The 19,602-nt window shown below is 46.5% G+C and overlaps 2 protein-coding genes across 2 annotated transcripts; both read left to right on the forward strand.

Moving 5' to 3' along the window:
* The first annotated feature begins 6 nt into the window (after positions 1 to 6).
* Positions 7 to 12,737, forward strand: LOC135806487 (calcineurin B homologous protein 1-like). Its single transcript, XM_065320677.1, has 8 exons — positions 7 to 362; positions 2,777 to 2,849; positions 9,437 to 9,517; positions 9,935 to 10,050; positions 10,601 to 10,662; positions 10,852 to 10,893; positions 11,090 to 11,170; positions 11,942 to 12,737. The coding sequence occupies exons 1-8, from the start codon at positions 287 to 289 to the stop codon at positions 11,993 to 11,995; spliced, it is 585 nt and encodes a 194-aa protein (XP_065176749.1). The 5' UTR covers positions 7 to 286; the 3' UTR covers positions 11,996 to 12,737.
* Positions 12,738 to 13,873: 1,136 nt separating this feature from the next.
* On the forward strand, positions 13,874 to 19,455 carry LOC135806488 (uncharacterized). The gene is made up of 5 exons (XM_065320678.1): positions 13,874 to 15,624; positions 16,351 to 16,448; positions 17,161 to 17,519; positions 18,056 to 18,235; positions 18,945 to 19,455. The coding sequence occupies exons 1-5, from the start codon at positions 14,302 to 14,304 to the stop codon at positions 19,127 to 19,129; spliced, it is 2,145 nt and encodes a 714-aa protein (XP_065176750.1). The 5' UTR covers positions 13,874 to 14,301; the 3' UTR covers positions 19,130 to 19,455.
* Positions 19,456 to 19,602: the final 147 nt, after the last annotated feature.

Below are 19,602 nucleotides of genomic sequence, written 5' to 3' on the forward strand. Positions count from 1 at the left end.
GGTGAATGTTGGACAATGACTATGTGGTTTGTTGATGCCCATTTTCATTGTCCTGTAATCGTGTTGTTTTGACGTGCAGAATCGCACTACAGAGCATTCCTATTATTTTTGAAAATACATGTAGGTCGTTTATGCCGATATTATATATACAGCTGTCTCTCGGATTCGCTGCACGAAACAGTTGAACATTTTCTTTTCATACCCATCATGAACTGAAACTTGACTTGAGAGTGCAGACGGAAAATAAGCAGGACTTCATCGAATTTTGTTTGCAAAGCATGTGATCATGGGTCTCGTCCTCTCCAGTCCAAGAGCTCAGCTCAGTGAAGACGACATTCAAGAGATGAAAGCACTCACTGGATGTAAGTGCTGACATGCAGCAAATTTAATGTGTAAGATTGCTTCTTTTGAGTCCAAGCATTTGCAACATATAACGTAAAGTTCGCACATCCGCGTTAACACCGACTACACAATTGTGTTGAGAAACACACCCATTGCAACACTATAACGTGACGATGATAATAAGTTATTAATAATTGTCTAAATAAGTAAGAAGTCGACGTGGAGACAACAATCAAAGTTATACTCATAGTCATACTGCTTATAGCTTTTTCTAAATACTAGTACAGTACTGTCGGGCGCCGAAGAACGGTCAGGCTAGAATTTTATCAATTTTTAAGAACGGTCTAGGCAGCACAAGCAGAATCGCTTAATGTTTTCCACCGGAAGCAGCTCCGACGGCTCATTGGCATAGTCTACCCAGCCAGGATATCAAATACTGAGCTGTATGAGAGGTGCAACACGGAACCACTATCTGACATCGTGGACAGGAGAAGATGGCAGCTAACCGGCCATATTCTCCGTATGGACAGGGATGCGCCGCCATGGATCGCGCTGACGGGCTATTTTGCGGGAGATGCCAAGGCTGGGCGTGGACGTCCAAGGACATCCATTGCGACGCGCATCACAAGCGACTTACAGAGGAGGAACATCGACTTGAAGCGCAGCAGTCAGCTGGGGAATGTGAGGGCCATCGCTCTGGACAAGCCTACATGGAGAAATCTGGCCGACAATCCATGATCTGGCGTCACAGGTCATCAGTGCGCCGTGTTAATAATTACCTTGATAATGGAATTTGATCATAGGAGATAGGACAAAAGCGGAACGTATAATTATACCCACATAATTATATTATTACGCGTGCTGTGGTATTATTATTATTATTATTATTAAGAACGGTCTAGGCTGGATGTTTTGCAGATAAGAACGGAAACCGTAATGTACACAGTGAAGTACACTCGGACGTATAGCTCTGCATAAATGTACCGTAAAATCCCGCCAGAGCGCCCGTCTCTCCTATCCGCCCCTCCCTGACTTCTTGTCAGGGACGTGATTGGTTGTATCCTCGTATGACTCTGTCACAGTCTGTGATGCCGTACTGTACTGCAGACGCGTGCTCGACTCCGTTGGAAATGTACGCAACAGTGCCCACCCTCTTGACCAGGGATCGCACAAACCCTGAGTTTTGACGGGTCTGTAAAACTCCTGGCTTGACCTTTGGTCGGTGTACGAGATGCACGAACAGTTTTCGTAGGGTGAGTACTTTTTCATGTACAGTACTGAATGCGGCAAGTAGGACTTGCCCATCCGCCCCTCCCCACCTGAAGCGTCGAGGAGGTAGGGGCGCTCTGGCGGGATTTTACGGTACATGTAAGACTGTACCATCCAATAAGAACGAAACTGCTGTGTTCGCTAAAATTAAGAACGGGCTAGGCTAGAACCCTGACCCCCCCCCCCCCCCTCCAGTTCTTCGGCGCCCGACAGTACTGTACTGTAGAACCAAACTTTCCGGCACATACATGTTACAGGACCGCCGGAAGCAGTTTTTGATTGGTCCGGTAGTATCATGGCCGTTCATACTTTGTGTATGATATGGTGGGTACACGTGCCCTCTACAGTAGGAAACAAGTGCTGGTGACCATGTTACATGCATGAGCATGTCCAGAAAAAAGACCGAAAATATCGATACCATGTACCATTTGTATGTGTTCGTTTCTCAGGGAGGGGGAGGGGGTTGAAGAGAAACTACTAGTTTTCGTTTCTATATAAATATCGGTATTTACGGAAGGCCCCTAATGCGAAATCTACAAAATGCTTAAGGATTGCATTAAACAAAATCAGCTGAAGCGTCATTTTACGAAGGTTTTATTGAGATGTCACGCACAAATTCTACAAAATGTGTTAGGACAGAGTGTGTAGAGAACACATGGCAAGTCAGTGGAGCAGGAAAAAGTCTTAACGAAGCTAGTCAGAGATATGCATGGACAGTAACATGGCAACGCTGGTCAAATACTGTATTTCTAGCACTGATATTTTTTGATCTTCAAACCTGTGTCGCAAACACATAGCACTGTCAATTTGATGTTTTTCTTGAGCAGCCATTCGTGCTGCCACTTTGGTTGCTGAAATTGTATTCCTGGGATGAATTCTACTTCAAAAGAATACTAGTACAAGATCTGTTTACTTGAAGCCTTTTCTAAAGGCCGAATATGGGCGACTGGCCTGTATTTAAAGCTGGGCATGGGTATGGGTCCTACTATTGGAAGCACAGGTTGTGGGTATTGGAAGCACAACGTGTGTGATATATCGGCATTGTTTGTGTGTGCATGTTATACGAGCATAGTCCAGCTGCTGGAAATTGGCGTACTAGTACAGACACGTAGCTTCTTTGTGAAACTTCAAGTTTACTTGTTCTCCGGTGTTTTGTACTTTGCAGTTACTGGAAGGCAGATTGTTCGCCTGTACCACCGCTTCAGTCACCTTGATAAAGGAGATAACTATTTACTAAGGTATGTGTGTGTGTGTGTCATGGTCTTGGTCATGGTAGTGTTGCATCTTAGGCTCATCCTGTCAACAAGGCACTTCCAGGGTCCTAGCCAAAGGGGGAGGGGGGGGGGGGGGGGCAGCGCTCTCCTACTCTGATTGAGTAACCCCTTGGAGAAAGTGCCCCCCCCCCCCCCCTTCCTCATTTGTCGATTTTTGTGATTTTCATGCCATTTAACGAAAATGCAGTAGATAGCCACTGCTAGAGGGTTCATAAAGGCACATTTGCCTGGGGTGAAATCGGGGGGCTGACCCTGTACGTTGCATTTGGCATGGTAAGACAATTTTGGAAAATGGGTTGCTGTCTCCCCCTCCCCCCCACTATTTTGACCTGGCTAGAACCCTGCACTTCTCATCCACATGTCCAGTAAAGCCTGTAATGGCGACCACTCGGATATGGCGACCACTCGACCATGGCGACCACAGATGTACATGGTGCATGCACGACATTTGACAGGTCTGAGGCCCCCGGGCACGCCGGCACATGAGTAATAGTATAACATACTAGTAGGTCATTAGGTGTGTGCAGTGTAATGCACGGATCGAAATGATATAATTATCGCATGTACATGTGAATATGTCAGAGCTTGCGTTGGGTGAAGCATTACCCTCGCTCGGCCCAGCCCTATGGCTCCGCTCCCTGCCATACTGGCAATCCAGGACTTGCGTCCCGCAGCAAAGGATTGGAACTCCATCTCCTTGTAAGTTATTGGGGCATGAAATTTTGAGCTGTCCTGACTCCAGGAAAATGCTTGAATGCGAGGCAGCGCATCGCGCAGTACTCGTCAGAACTTAGGTTGGGTGAAGCATCACCCTCGTTCGATCTAGCCCCATGGCTCCGCTCCCTGCCATACTGGCAAACCAGGACTTGCGTCCCGCAGCAAAGGAATGGAACTTCATCTCCTTGTATTGGGGCATGAAACTTTGAGCTGTCCTGACTCCAGGAAAATGCTCCCAATGCTCGTCAGCGCATTGCGCAGTGCTCGTCAGAGCTTGTGTTGGGTGAAGCATTACCTCGCTCGACCCAGCTCCATGGCTCCGCTCCCTGCCATGCTGGCAACCCAGGACTTGCGTCCCGCAGCAAAGGAATGGAACTCCATCTCCTTGTATTGGGGCATGAAGCTTTGAGCTGTCCTGACTCCAGGAAAATGCTCAAATGCGAGGCAGCGCATCGCGCAGTAATCGTCAGAACTTAGGTTGGGTTAAGCATCACCCTCGTTTGAACTAGCCCCATGGCTCCGCTCCTTACCATGCTGGCAAACCAGAACTTGCGTCCCGCAGCAAAGGAATGGAACTTCATCTCCTTGTATTGGGGCATGGAACTTTGAGCTGTCCTGACTCCAGGAAAATGCTCCAATGCGAGGCAGCGCATTGCGCAGTGTTCGAGCTTGTGTGGGGTGAAGTATTACCTCGCTCGACCCAGCTCCATGGCTCCGCTCCCTGCCATACTGGCAATCCAGGACTTGCGTCCCGCAGCAAAGGAATGGAACTCCATCTCCTTGTATTGGGACATGAAGCTTCGAACTGTCCTGACTCCAGGAAAATGCTTGAATGCGAGGCAGCACATCGCGTAGTGCTCGTCAGTAGTATGTGTCGAGCTGGTTTTGTAGTAGGTACATGTCCCCGTTTGAAAAATCGGGTACTAGTGAGGGTACTATTGATAGTACCACCATTTTTGGGGTAAAAAAACCGGGTGCCCTGTTTTTGCGTAAAAATGATTTTTCGGGTGGTGGAGGGGGTATGACATCATGATTTCATCAAGCTGGTATCAGATGAGAGACTACAAAGTTTACTCTTCGAATACGTGTGAGGATGGATTAGCCCATGACCTCTTCCGTGACACGCAGTACGAGGTGGAGTTATCGGACGCTCTGATGTGCACTAATGGTTCCACCCAGTCAGCAATCAAACTGTCGGTCGACGACCTCCTTTGCACCTCCATCGTGTCAACAGTCGACTCGGGTAATTTTGAGATGAATCCATCCTCACTGGTGTCTATTGCACCAACTTGCACGAATCCTCGTTACTCGTGTTGCAACGGCACGGAGTTGAACGACCTTGGTGAGCTTCAGGAGTGCGTCCCAGGCAAGTCCAGGCAGTGTAAGGTAGTTTGCAGGATCCAATCCATAAGTGTCGTACGCTGTTTTACAGAAGTTCTCGAATACATCGGCCAACAGGAGAGCTTCGGTTGGGTGAAGTATTGCCTTCTCAGTCTCTGGACCCAGCCCCATGGCTCTGCTCCCTGCCATACTGGCAAACCAGGACTTGCGTCCCGCAGCAAAGGATTGGAACTCCATCTCCTTGTATTGGTGCATGAAACTTTGAGCTGTCCTGACTCCAGTAAAATGCTCGAATGCGAGGCAGCGAATCATGCAGAACTTGCTCAATACTGCAAACAAACAAGGACAAATTTACAGGAAGAAGGTTACCGGTACTTTTTTTACAAGTGCTCTCACCAGCGCCTCTACCACTGGACATAATATTATTGTATGTGTATTGTGTACACAGTTGGCAAATGCACCCTCCAGGTCGTATGCAGAATCGCAGCGAGGATCCACCACTGCTGCACCGGTTCCAGTATCGACCTTAGAGCTTTCTATAATGCTTCCTGACCTTCGCTTTGAGATTGTCAATTTTGTTATGGATGACAGTTTGCGGAAAGTCCTCCGAATCCGGTCCGCACCATTCTCGAGCGTACTGACTTATGGTGGCAGTCATCTCCTTCTCCTTGACCTGTTCTCTTCTTCATTTTTCCGGTCTCGTCTCTCTGGTACTCTGCCCATATTAAACTCTCAATTATTTTTTTCTCTCTAAATCATCACTAAGTACAACTCAAGGCATGCTGATCGACGACGCGAAATGCACAAGCGGCACAGCTACTGTACAAGGCACTGCTACTGTACACGGAAACACTGAAACTCTGAGGAGTAAGAAAAGACTACTCTCAACCCTATATCACTAAAGAGGACAAAGGCCAAGACCAGTAAAATGAGTTCAAACAGAAGGCTGATGCTGTACTACGACCAGCGAGCTGCAACCAGGACACGGAGCGCGAAGATGAGGCTTTCTACATGGGTGCACCGGTTGCTGAAAACCTACGAAGTGCGCATTGCATTTCCCGTGCACTGCCTTGACGAATTCTACTGTAGTGCGGCTTTTTTATTATCATATTTTCCGGAGTATAAGCCGCACTTTGAACACCAGTAATTCACCCAAGAATGTCGATGCGGCTTATTCTACGATGGTGAAATTAACGGTGATAAATGTGATGTAAAGGAATATCCGCATATTCGGAATATTCTAGAATACCGTCATCGGAAAGAATATTCGAATGGAGGCAGTACCATTCGAATGTTCCATTACTCGAAAATCCGTGCTGCGTTACTGTACTATGCAGCTCCGACCATGATCTTCTTAGGCTGCGTTTACACGACAACGCTGGGGTGAAAACGCAACAACATCCTTTCGGATGCATGGTTCATTAACACGTTACGAGGAGCAAAACGTAAAAGTTGTACACCAAAACGGAACAAAACCAAAACGCTGGCCAAGGTGGAAGAAATTGAAAACGGAAATGTTCTGCCGGATAAATTTGGGTGTGTAAATAGTCGAAACGGTATGCTGGCCTCGTTTGCCGTCACGTGTGTTTCGTTTTCGGCCGTTTACACGGATCCGACAATCAAAAAAAAAGTTTTTACAATTTTCGTCATGTGACGAGTGTTGTTTTGTGGCCTGCTTTCAACTATTGCTTGAGTGTGATTGGTGCTTCCACGACAACACTTGGCACATGACAAACTTTTGCGGATCCTTTGCTCCCGTGTAGACGCGCGAAAACGATACAAACGGAGACCACCTCGGGTCTGCATTGATCGTGTAAACGCACGAAAACGAAAAAGAAATGCGGGACTGAAACCGGAAAACTGGCTGTGCGTTGTCGTGTAAACGCAGCCTAAGTAGTGTTGAGGATGAGAGTGTAGATTATGTACTAAGAACTGTGAGGCTTGTTCAAATTTGCTCTTCCATCAAACTATCCACGTGATCAAGAGTACATAAACCAGAGTGTGCAACTGTGCATATCAGATCTGAAACAGCGCAGTTCGTGCACTACGTCACCCTAATGAGGTCAGCCAAGCAACGACTTGCGCACAGCTCAAATTTTCGTGTTTCATAGCCCGGAAATCAGCCAAGTTTGCTTGATTTTAGACGTCCTGTTTCAGGATTTCGGTGTTTTTGTGCGACTGTGTACGCTGTGTACGCTGCGTACATCCACCGACAAGTAAATTCACCAGGCTATCCGTATCAAAAAACCGAAATCAGGACAAACTCAGTGACCTGCACCACCGTGACTGGTTACGCAACTTTTCACCGTACCTGTGGCTTACCATGCCGTCAGAAATGACGTACTGCACGAATTACGCTCCCACAGGAACCATCCCGAGTTGCACACTCTGGTTTATGTACTCTTGACGTGATCAGTAGACAACATGACTGTCGGGTCTGATTGAGTGAAGGGGCTGAGCCACATGAGAAGAATATAGACTATTCGTTCGTTCGCCAAAGCAATATTCGAGAGAATATTCGTTCGAAGAAAACACCATTTCTTGCATCATTGGTTAATGTCTGTATTTCATGACGAAAATTCTATGTGCGGCTTGTACTCCGGGAGTACTTCACCAGGCTATCCGTATCAAAAAACCGAAATCAGGACAAACTCAGTGACCTGCACCACCGTGACTGGTTACGCAACTTTTCACCGTACCTGTGGCTTACCATGCCGTCAGAAATGACGTACTGCACGAATTACGCTCCCACAGGAACCATCCCGAGTTGCACACTCTGGTTTATGTACTCTTGACGTGATCAGTAGACAACATGACTGTCGGGTCTGATTGAGTGAAGGGGCTGAGCCACATGAGAAGAATATAGACTATTCGTTCGTTCGCCAAAGCAATATTCGAGAGAATATTCGTTCGAAGAAAACACCATTTCTTGCATCATTGGTTAATGTCTGTATTTCATGACGAAAATTCTATGTGCGGCTTGTACTCCGGGAAGTACGGTACGTAGTGTTGTTGCAGCCTTACCTACCTGTCTTGTACATGTACAGGCCGATGTTCTTCAGAATGTGTACTTCGAAGTATACATGTACATGCAGACGTTCTTCAGAATGTGTGAACATGTACATGTACATGCCGACGTTCTTCAGAATGTGTATACAGTCAACTTCGCTTATATAAGTTATAACGACTGCGGAAATAACGACAATTCGCGAATAACGACAGAATTTCCATTTCCAGAGCAAAGTCCCATCTAACTGTATACATTTAACTTCGGATACGACTATCTGAATAACGACAATTCGCGAATAACGACATGCTTTTATTGCCCCAAGGTCATATTCACTGCTTGAATAATGACTTTCTGGGTTTTTGACAGCTATTTCAAGTACCTGTCATGCAGAAGTGTCAGAACCCATGGCAATGGATAAAGGCACACATGCAAGAAGATGCAGCCAAGGGGGGGGGGGGGGCTTTTATTTTTATTTTTATTCAAAATAGTTGGAGTGATCAGCACAACTACATTGTACATGAACTTGACCAAGTAGTTGGACATGGTTGTACAGTAATCATCATACATGTCCCTGTAGATGGCTCCAAAAGGCTAATTTTTCAATCTATTTCCCTTGCATATTGACTTTATAGTTCCTTTCAATTGTAACATGAAAATAAAGCACACATTGGCATAGAGCATGAAAAGAGCTTCATTTTGATCTGCATGTCATACTATACAAAATATGGGTTCACATACATTTAAATGGGACTTCGGGTATAAGGACACTTCGCGAATAAGGACACTTTTCTGATGCCCCGCCGAATGTCGTTATTCGCAAAGTTGACTGTACATGTACAAGTACATGCCGACGTTCTTCGGAATGTGTATACAGTCATCCCTCTCTAATCCGGCACTTGTTTATCCAGCACCCTTGCAAACCAGCACACTTTCTGGCAAAACGGATTTTTTCAGTTCATTTTCTACGCTTTAATCCGGCACTTGAATTCCGCCTCCAGCAGCGATTTTCTGCAACAAATCACTCAAACTGTACATAATTCGATTTTCTAATCCAGCAGTTGTACATCGCATACTGTCAGGGACCATTGTAACATACACAACAAATGTAACATACACTTGGGAATATCCTATGCTAGTGCATAAGATGTTCCCAAGTGTATGTTATAGACATGCATTCCACAAAGTACTTGGTTTGACACAAAAAATCCCTACGTTTTGACGTACGACACAAACATGTATGATAAGTAACATGTGGGCCGGGTTGTAGGGCAGGATTTGATAATCCAGCACCCTTGTTTATCCAGCAGAAAATGCCGTTGCAAAAGGTGCCGGATTAGAGAGGGACGACTGTACATGTACATGCAGACGTTTTTCAGAATGTGCATATCTCGCTCAGGTCTCCCCTCCGTGGCTTGACTGTGAAAATGGCTTAGTGCTGCAACTGTCTTGTGCTTGGACCTGTCCTGTTTTGATTTTTCTCTAGTCGAGAAGACCTTGAACGTATTCCAGAACTTGCTATCAATCCACTGGGTTCTCGGGTTCTTGATATGTTCTTCCCATCACCGTAAGTTTTTTTGAACAATGCCGCATCCACACACACCATATCAAACATGCGCACGCACACACGTACACACACACACGCATGCGCGCGCACACATACACACACACGCACGCATACCATGCATATACACGCACTTGCACTTCCCGATATGTTGGTACTCTTGTTATTCGCATGGCGATATGTTTGAGAATGCGCACTTGATTGAGACCCCAAGGGGATTTTGACAACTTTGTGCTGACAGTGCAATGTATTATTCACAGTTGAGTCATGCACTCTTTGCCTGCAGGACAGGTATACACTGTAGGTGGCTGCACTCAGAGAGGTGTAAGAACTTTTTTGGGGGGGAAATCCTTGGTTGCAATCCCCTGCGTGCAGCAATTGCACTACACTCTGCTGTTCTTGTGTTATGGTTGTTTTCAGGAGCGATGAGGATGCAGAGACCATGATCAATTTCCCGAAATTTCTGGACCTGCTCTCGATTTTCCGCAAGTCAGACCGCAGCGACAGCACAAAGCAGAGAGACAGAAAATTGAAATGTAAGTTGTGAACTTTTACACACTGGTCACTCTACAACAGTCTAGCATACACACACACACACACACGTTGAAGGAGAGACAGACAGACAGGCAGGCAGACAGACAGACAGAGGGGGGGGGGAGGGAGAGAGACAGACAGAGACAGCTGTGTTGCAGCCCACAGTCTCCTCCTCATTCACGATCATCCGGTTGCCTGATGATCGTGAATGAGCATGACACGCGCAGCTCTCTCTCTCTCTCTCTCTCTCTCTCTCTCTCTCTCTCTCTCTCTCTCTCTCTCTCTCTCTCTCTCTCTGTCTGTCTGTCTCTCTCTGTCTCTCTCTCTCTCTCTCTCTCTCTCTCTCTCTCTCTCTCTCTCTCTCTCTCTCTCTCTCTCTCTCTCTCACTGACGCTTATTTATGTGTGCAGGATGTGGTTCACACACAAGACATGCACATACGCATTCATGCACGTATACTGTTCCAGAAGGCTGAGTCCTTGGTGTGGTGTGGGTGGCCTCCCACTCGTCCCATGCTAATTGTGACTTTTTTTTCTTTTTCTGTATATGTAGTTGTATTCGAGCTGTATGATGCAGACAAGGATGGTGTGGTCACCAAAAAGGAACTATTTGATGTAAGTGGAGCAAAACAGTTTGTTTCTGTAAATATGTGTCTGTGGCTGTGTTGCCTACTCCCAAATGGGCCACAACCAGTGGGCCTCTTTTCTTTGGCATGTGAGTACATGTGCCGTAGAATACGGTTAGAGCAAACAATTGCAAACAATTGTGTGTTGTCAATACTTGTATTGTCTGCCTGTGTACAGGTTGTGGCGATGATGGTTGGCGAGTGTGAAGACAATGAAATGGTGAGTTTAAAGCCCAAGTTTGTTGTAAACTAAAGAAACACAAATTTGTGCTCAAGAAATCGCTGGCTGTTCATTGGTACATCATGTTGTTACAAGCTGGAGCATGATATAGCCAGTATTCTGAATGATATGGAGCTGTTTTTGCTGCTGGAAATATCCTGTCCACTGTGATATGATCCTGTGGGTGTAATTCCAGATTCAAGAGGTTGTGGTGCGAACAATGGCAGAAGCCACAGGCTCAGAAGATGGGCCGCTCGACTTTGACTCATTCGTGTCTGTAAGTCATCCTTTCTTAGCGGGGAGAATGTTTTTTTTTCATTTCTGTCAGTGTTGAGTAAAGTAGTGTGCAGACTAGATCATACTTGCCAACCCAGCCAAAGCCGTTCCCTTACACACTGGCACAGTTTCCTCTTGTTTGCCTTATTTTGTTGGTTTTCGAATTTCCGGGCCAGTTTTCTCTCTCTTTTTTTGCCCGCAGTTCTTTTTTTCGTTTTGCCCGCAGTTCTTTTGTTGTTTGAAAACAGCACTTAGCGACATTAGACACCCTTAGCAAACAACGTTATGTTGTAACGGTATTATCGTAAGGGGGAAAATACCGTGATTTGGGTTCGACCTTTAGCAAGATGCACGCTATTTTTAGTACGCTGTTGCCACGAGAATAGCTTTGATTTCGCGCGGTACAACCATTTTTTCATCATATACGCGATACAAGGTGAAATGCGTACGGACTATGCAATATTTGGCTAAAACACGTACCGTTGGTCACAACGATAAATCAGCCCCCATAACGTTTATACGCTGCAGCTTCAACGCTATTTGGGTGATCAAGGTACGAGTACCGTAAAAAATAGCGTTACCGTTGTTTGCTAAGGGTGTCTATTGTATGGTTTTGCATGCTAATGGCGTTTCACTTGCTTACACCGCTGTTGTCCATACTTTGAAGGGTAATGATTTGTGAAAGCCCTTTTTGGAATTATCAGTGGCTTCATTTTGTGGGCGCTGAGCCATCTTTGATTCTATGTGTGTGTCTGTGTGTGTTTTCTTGTAGCTGATGGCATCTTGCAACGTGGAACAAAGTCTTGTTGTTGGTTTCGGTCAGTGAACTATACAGACGTGCATTATATTCCGTGTACACTGATAGTCCCATGCTGTTCTATATCTACCAGTCAGTACCAGAGTGTTCTGTACAGGCACCCGCAACCGATTGATTGTGTCAGTCTGTACGTTGCTTGCTTCACATTGCTTCTCTATACATTGCCCTTCCCCTTATTTTCACGTATCCAACAGTGGCATCCACTTTTGTTTGTTTCCTTTATCTTGTCGAACTACTTTGAGTACACATACCATGACAGTCAAGTGGGTAAGTATTGGTTGTCCCCAGAGAGTTCCTGTACAGTAATACTGCTTGTACATAGTATGTGTGTGCATGCGTGTGTGTTTGCACGCTGCATTTGCTCATAGCCATAGGTAATACCTAGCCTGCATTTCTGTGTTATTTTCATTATTGTATTTAGTCTTATTCAAACCCATTCTTGAAAGCTGAACCAAGTTTTTTAGATTATTAAAATTGTTGTCCCCGTGGCATTTATTCAATTTTTTTAAATACTCCTTTAGCTAATAATTATATGAAAGGGAGTTCCAATCTCTGCAGGTGTGGATACTTCTTGCTGCAGGCGGGCCTCTTTGTACCCGTCTACTCATGCTGATCTGCCCGACGATGCCCTGTGCGTTTCCATGTGCCTCCTTTTCCATTGCTTGAACTTGTGTTTCATTAGGTTCGTTTCCTTGTGAAGCTCTAGCCTTCTCCATGAGGCAAAAGAATTCTTTATCCCCTTTTAACCAGATACACTTACTTGTAGCATTTGTTCTTGAGGGCTGGAGCTTCATCCTCGGTGTCCAGCTGACCAGCCTGGTACGGATGTTTCGTAAATGCGGCTAACTCTGATGAGGCCTAGGTTTACGTAGTGAGCCAGCTCCTGCATGTGCATGGTTGTGTATGTGCATGGTTGTGTATGTGCATGGTTGTGTATGTGCATGGTTGTGTATGTGCATGGTTGTGTATGTGGGACACCTACATGTACATGTATTGTGTAGTATTGCATCGGAATTGGAAAGCTTGGAGCTTCCTCTTCGATCTACATATTTCGATATTCCCAACAGGACTAACGACAATGGAGTTACGACAGTTTTACGGTACGCGAAAAAATTGAAGTCCATAATAATTATGGACTGATGCACCCGCGTAAAGGGTTGAAGCTCTTATAATCTTGGCGTTGCCAGGTGGGTCTCCTTATCCAGGGTGACAGGGTCATTTGACTGGGAATAGCATCCCTTGCCTTGGTCCTAGTTGCAGTGGTCTTCTTGGACAGTTGGCCCGGTCGGCCTTGACTGGTTTTACTACACATGCAAGTCAACCCTATCAAAACTGTTGAATTCTAAAAGTATTTTTAGTCCTAAAATTTCGGACTAAAATGTCAAGGGCTATTTTTAAGGCCACAACTCACTAACTAATCACTTGGCACAAGTACAACATGTGGTAGTCCTGACTGAAACCGGTGCATCGTTGACACATACGTGTCATGCACATAGTCATTGTACAATCATGATTGTATAATATCTGTCTATTTCAACGATGCACCGGTTTCAGTCTGTACAGACAGTACCTATGGTACCGGTATGTCTATTTGTCTACCGCCCTTGGTGTGCGGCCATGGCAGCGCCACTGACTACATACACCACGGCCAAGCTGAGGAAGGTGCATCACTGCATGCGGTTGACGAGGCCTCGATGTTTTGTAGATCTACCTGTACATCCGCTGAGTCCGTGGGGAGCTAGCTAATGCACAACAGTTATATTACTGATACTTGGCAGTGATGTTGATCGCTAATGACAGTGCCGAGACCGACTGGACATGGATGATGATGGATCAAGGTAAATAAATAAAAAATATTGACAACACGAGAGCGAAGTTTGCGCCTAGCACCTACATAATCTTTGTAATTTGTAGGCTAGAGTAAAGGCCATACCAAGTGTGTTTGTGCGTACATGATCTATCCATCTATGCAGGCCGTGTGCTAAAACACCACGAAGCGTGTGTGAACTGAACTCTGAAGTAACGACGCCGAATCGCCGAGAATCCGAGCATCGGTAGTCACTGGTACAAGTGGTACGTAGTTAGCAGGTTCGGCCGCGAGAGGGTAGACTATCTACCGTCGGCGTCCATAGTTTTGCTCCGAGCCACAGCGAATGATCGATAGTCACTGTACTCTGTAGTACATTGTAGCGAAGTGACTTCATTCGTTCGACGTGCGGTGATCATAACAAGGCAGTCAGTTGTTGGCATTGAATGTTGGCGTGAGGAAGAGTCCACAAACCCTGTGGGCCTTGGCCTGGACTTTGAGGATAACAATGACTTCTCGTGATGCTCCGTTTGGTACGGACGAACAGCCACGGTACGACACAAAAATCGTGGGAGGAAGATCAGTTCTGCGTCCTATCGACACTCAGAAAGATGTTACCGCCCTGGACTCGACAAGGAACGAGAATGCATCGGAGTTTTCTGCCCTTGGGATAAAACAGGGCAATGACAACGTTCGATCTATGAACAAACTGGATTTGGGCAAGGAGTGTCCCGGAGGAGCCAAAGAGCTGAACAGCCATTGGCATAACACTATTCCCGACACGCCGGTTCTGGCCGGGCGAAAAGTGCTGCGGAAAGAGGATTTGCCGGGTGGTGAACAGATTTCGCGTTTAGGACCGTCATCCCTCCCGATGACAATTGGTCATCCCAGCGTCTTACCGCCCATCGCTAGCACGGCTGGTGCGGGCGATGTGAATGTGGAGCGCAGCTGCGGTGAGTCCTCCATGCTCGACCAATCTCTGTGTGCTAACAATACCTTGCCGGGGCGGTGCAGCACAGGCGCTGCTGCTGCTGCTCAGGGTAGATCTACTACATGTAGTACTGCTGTTAGAGACATCTGCGATGAGATACCCGCAATGATGCTAGATAGGCAACAGATGTACGACTTGCTGAAAGAACTGCAAGTGATCAATGTGACTAAAAGTGGCCTGCTAACTGAGGAGAGGCTGCAGCATATCACCAGAGACATCTGCCCCAGCCTTAGCCAGGCAGCCGTATCAAAGTTTGTTGAGAGATACCGATCCGAACATACGCTGGATGGTGACAATGAAAGAAGGCTACTCATTGACTGTGCTGCGATAATTGCTTTCCTTGAGCGTCTTATGCCACCGGCATCCCAGCATGATATAGAAATGTCAACCATGCTATCACAGGCAAGTGTCACACAAGTAGGATCGGCGCCAAAGGCATTCGAGCTCAATCGACTTAGTGCACTCAAGCGGCAAATGTCGTCGTCAGAACCTTCCCTGCTTACCATCGGTCAGCGTCCAGCCCCTCATGCTGTCTCCATGAAACTGCCTACGCCGCAAGTCAAGAAGGAGATGGCAGCAAACGATGCCCTGAATATCTCCTCGGCCATCCTAGCGTCAACACAACAGAAAGACATGCAGCTGGAGCAAAGAGAGAGCGCCGAGCGATTGCGTCAACGCCATGATGCCAAACTACTGCTGGCCGTGGAGAGAGACTGGATGGAAGCCATGCAATCTGCGAATAGCACAGCAGCGGAACAGTGCAACATTGACTTTCAGGCGTTCCAGCTTGCACTGGGACAGCTGGATTCAGAAAGGACGGGATCTACGCTATACTCACAGGTGACTGTGCCATGTTGTACTGTGTTGTACCATGATGTGGCATGTTGTACCATGATGTGGCATACAGTGTTACTGGATGGACCTCACTCGTCTTGTGAATTAGCCGTAGCGCCAGGCAACTGTTTCCATGGTACTCTAAACACTGGCCTGTACCGGATACCCTGCAGCGGGGCGCTAGCTTATTCAGAAACCGAGATTTCAGTGATCACGACTTTATTGCAGCATGTGATATACACTCATAAACTCTCTTATCCGGGCAGTCCTGCACCGGGCACTGCTCATACTGGGAAATATCTGTAACTCTGAATCATGCACTTCAGTACCCTATGATGTGCAAGTGCCAAAGATCTGGTATTATGACATCACTATTTCCACAAAATTGGGAAATGAGTAGTAATAATTCCACTAAAACTTGCCCAACAGGGTGATGCTGGGTAGACCGAGCCGCCCGTAACTTCGAGGTCCGGTTTGAGAGATATGAGTGTGCCAAGTACCGGATCAATGGTGTATCCTGTCTAGGCTTGCAATGGTTGTGGGTGCGAGAGCTAGTATCTACAAGTGAATGCAAGCACATAACTACACATGGATCACGTACAAATAGTTGGAATACGGACAGTACATGTGCTGTACTAATCCGTACCTGCAGCCAGACTGTGTGCTGTTGTGCTGTACCAATCAATGCCTGCTGTTGTGCTGTACCAATCAATGCCTGCTGTTGCCCTGTAGGTACTGCAAGCATGCCGGCAACACAAGCTGCCTATCTCCACGCAGACACTACATCATCTTTGTCGTAGGTGTGATCACAGCAGCGATGGCTATGTCAGGTAAGACCGGTGCAGATACAGCATAACCACAGCTCCCTTTTCTTGTCCACTGAGTTTGATTTAGTTCGAATAGCTGCAATTACTCCTTACTAAAACTGCGGATGATGACCCACGGCTAAGCCACTGAGGAGTATCCTTCCTTTTGAATGGATACCTGCTTCCATGATGTGCAATGCAGCGCTGATATTGGCCCCGTTTGTTTGGCCACTATCTGACTCTTTCTTTCTTTCCTCTCTCTCTCTCTCTCTCTCTATCTCTCTCTCTCTCTTTCTCTCTCTCTCTCTCTCTCTCTCTCTCTCTCTCTCTCTCTCTCTCTCTCTCTCTCTCTCTCTCTCTCTCTCTCTCCCCCCCCCCCCCTCTCCCAACATCTCCTCTCCCCCGGGCTCAACCCCTCTCCCCTGGGCCATATTCCTCTTCTCCAGACTTTACTCTTCTCCTCCAGGTTCATGCGCCAATGTCAATGTACGAGTCTTGTACACCGGCGTCATGTGACCGTCAATCCCTGTATTATCTGGCATACACCGTCGATACTGAAGCTATGGCTAGCTATGGTAGACAGACTAGTAATGTTTATTGCTTCTGTGTGACATTATGTTGGTGTGTGTATATGTGTGTCTGTGTGCCTGTGTGTGTGTGTGTCTGTGTGTGTGTGTGTGTGTGTGTGTGTGTGTGTGTGTGTGTGTTGTTGATGTTATCATCATTGCTCCTATAGATGGGTAGAGCTGTTAGATTTCTTGGAGCGGGCACGGCCCATTCAACTGCAAGGTGCGAGCACTGGGAGTGATGGGACTGCAAACGGAACGCAACACAGACCAAACCAACACTTCCAGAAGAAGCCGTCCGGTTTGAGTGCAATGACTTTACTTCCTGAGTCCCTCAGCATAGAGGCTCCCGGTCAGTACAGTAAACTTCATCTTCCGAAGATCGAACGACTAAAGGCCGAATCACCAACGACCGCGATACTAAAATCACCCAGTATGAATTCACTGTGTGATAAAAACAAGGCTCTGCAGGGAATGCGACGTTTGCAAGCGGCTTTGAAGATGTCCGCTGATTCCAGTTCTGCAGGAGGTACGTACACATGGCCACACAAAGTACAGTCAACTTCGCTTATAACGACACTCGGCGGGGCATCAAAAAAGTGTCCTTATTCGCGAAGTGTCGTTATACCCGAAGTCTCATTATATGTATTCCAGTTGGAAGGGACTTTGCTCTGGGCATGGAAATGCTGTCGTTATTCGCGAATTGTCGTTATATCCGCAGTCGTTATGAGCAAAGTTGACTGTAGCAGTCAGCATACTGTGATTGGCCTGTATGGGAGGGGGGGGGGGGGAGGGGGCAGTTGAAGATGAGTACAATCATGTAACTTAAGTTAGTATGTGTGTGTCAGGAGGGGGATGATTTCCTGTGAACCTCGCCTATTCCACACACAGAACACAGACAAGCATTATCAGAACACGATATTGAGCTTGTGACGAACAGGAGCACATCTGTTGTTGCTCCACACACACACGGCAGTAATGCAACAGCCCGCCATAATGAGACATGATTAATGTTGTGGATGTGAGTGGATATGCACCTTCTTTTGTTTTGTCTGCCGCATGTAGGACAAACTGATGTGAGTACTGCGCAGCGTCTTGTCAACATGCACAACACTGTCTACCAGTTTTCCCTTCCGACTGACTGCATTCAACGATTCATCTTGGAGAGTCGTGTACCAGCCATTGATGATGGGCTGTCAGTATCAGCGCAACGCTGCAGCTCAGCTGGATCGCACAATTCAAAAGGTATGTGTATCACACGCTGTTCACAACGAATTTATTTATGACCAACATTGACCTGTGGTCCTTTCTTTTCTGATCATAGGATACCCGTACACCGTTCACTATGGCGGGGCCAAACATTCTCAACAGCCGGAGCATGTACTGCAATAAATAACTTCAAGAGGTAGACAAATCCTGAAAATATTTGACTTTCAGCCCGCGCCGTTTTTAAGGCTACAAGTCATGATTGTTATGGGGCAGTAGGTTTTATCCTGGATCAGAAAATGCAGCAAGATGTGGAGCAATAGTGACCACACCAACTCTATTTTCACTGTGTGCGTGTGTGTGTGTGTGTGTGTGTGTGTGTGCTTGTGTGTGTGTGTGTGTGTGTGTGTGTGTGTGTGTGTATGTGTGTGTGTGTGTGTGCTTGTGTGTGTATGTGTGTGTGTGTATGTGTATGTGTGTGTGTGTGTGCTTGTGTGTGTGTGTGTGTGTGTGTGTGTGTGTGTGTGTGTGTGTGTGTGTGTGTGTATGTGTGTGTGTGTATGTGTGTGTATGTGTGTGTGTGCTTGTGTGTGTGTGTGTGTGTGTGTGTGTGTGTGTGTGTGTGTGTGTGTGTGTGTGTGTATGTGTGTGTGTGTGTATGTGTGTGTATGTGTGTGTGCTTGTGTGTGTATGTGTGCACATACTTGTATATGTGCATGTGTGCGTGTTTCCATCTACCTATCTGCAGCGTCTCAGAAGCATCTGGATGTACGGAAGAACCTGTCTTGCAGCAGTGCTAGCTCGATGGGACGGCCACGCACACCATGTCCTGTTCTAATATCAATGCTTGTCAAGAAATTATGTGACCACCTGGATATCAGCGAGGTCGAGATGGAGGACAGCAAAGATTCTGAACCAGTGGCTGACCTGTGATGAACAATGTAAAGCTAGCTTCAGAAGTTATTTCCACCGCACCAGTATGCAAGCATTACTGGGTTGCATTGCACTGATTTGTGAACATGTTCAGCACTACGCTACACGCATCAACAGGTGACCCAACTAACTTGATCTCTTGTTGCAATCCACGTCGCCATTCTTCCAGGACATTCGGCGAATTTGTCTTTTCAAGACTCACTCATTTGACCTATCAGTTTATAGTTTATACCAACGGAAGTATCAGCACAAGTATCAGCTCACCGTCACTCTATAGCTCTGGCTAAAGAAATTCGACTTCATGAATAAAGTTATTTGCAACCGCAGTCGAGCTCACAGAATAGTGTCCATATTGCTAGGGGTGTGTAGCACTATGCACTACTGGTATTTCTATTCAAGAGGGCAAATCGGTCAAACATACATGTGTGGATCAAAAAGTCCATGTCGTCATGACTGTGTTAGAGCAAGAGTAC

The sequence above is a fragment of the Sycon ciliatum genome, chromosome 1, assembly GCF_964019385.1.
Source record: "Sycon ciliatum chromosome 1, ocSycCili1.1, whole genome shotgun sequence".
In the NCBI taxonomy this organism is placed as follows: Eukaryota; Metazoa; Porifera; class Calcarea; order Leucosolenida; family Sycettidae; genus Sycon; species Sycon ciliatum.

Coding starts and splice junctions, on each gene's coding strand:
- LOC135806488 (XM_065320678.1), top strand. CDS start 14,302: ATGACTTCTCGTGATGCTCCGTTTGGTACGGACGAACAGCCACGGTAC. Junction 15,625..16,350: donor GATCTACGCTATACTCACAG/GTGACTGTGCCA, acceptor GTTGCCCTGTAG/GTACTGCAAGCATGCCGGCA. Junction 18,236..18,944: donor TGGATCGCACAATTCAAAAG/GTATGTGTATCA, acceptor ACCTATCTGCAG/CGTCTCAGAAGCATCTGGAT.
- LOC135806487 (XM_065320677.1), top strand. CDS start 287: ATGGGTCTCGTCCTCTCCAGTCCAAGAGCTCAGCTCAGTGAAGACGAC. Junction 10,663..10,851: donor CCAAAAAGGAACTATTTGAT/GTAAGTGGAGCA, acceptor GCCTGTGTACAG/GTTGTGGCGATGATGGTTGG. Junction 11,171..11,941: donor ACTTTGACTCATTCGTGTCT/GTAAGTCATCCT, acceptor GTTTTCTTGTAG/CTGATGGCATCTTGCAACGT.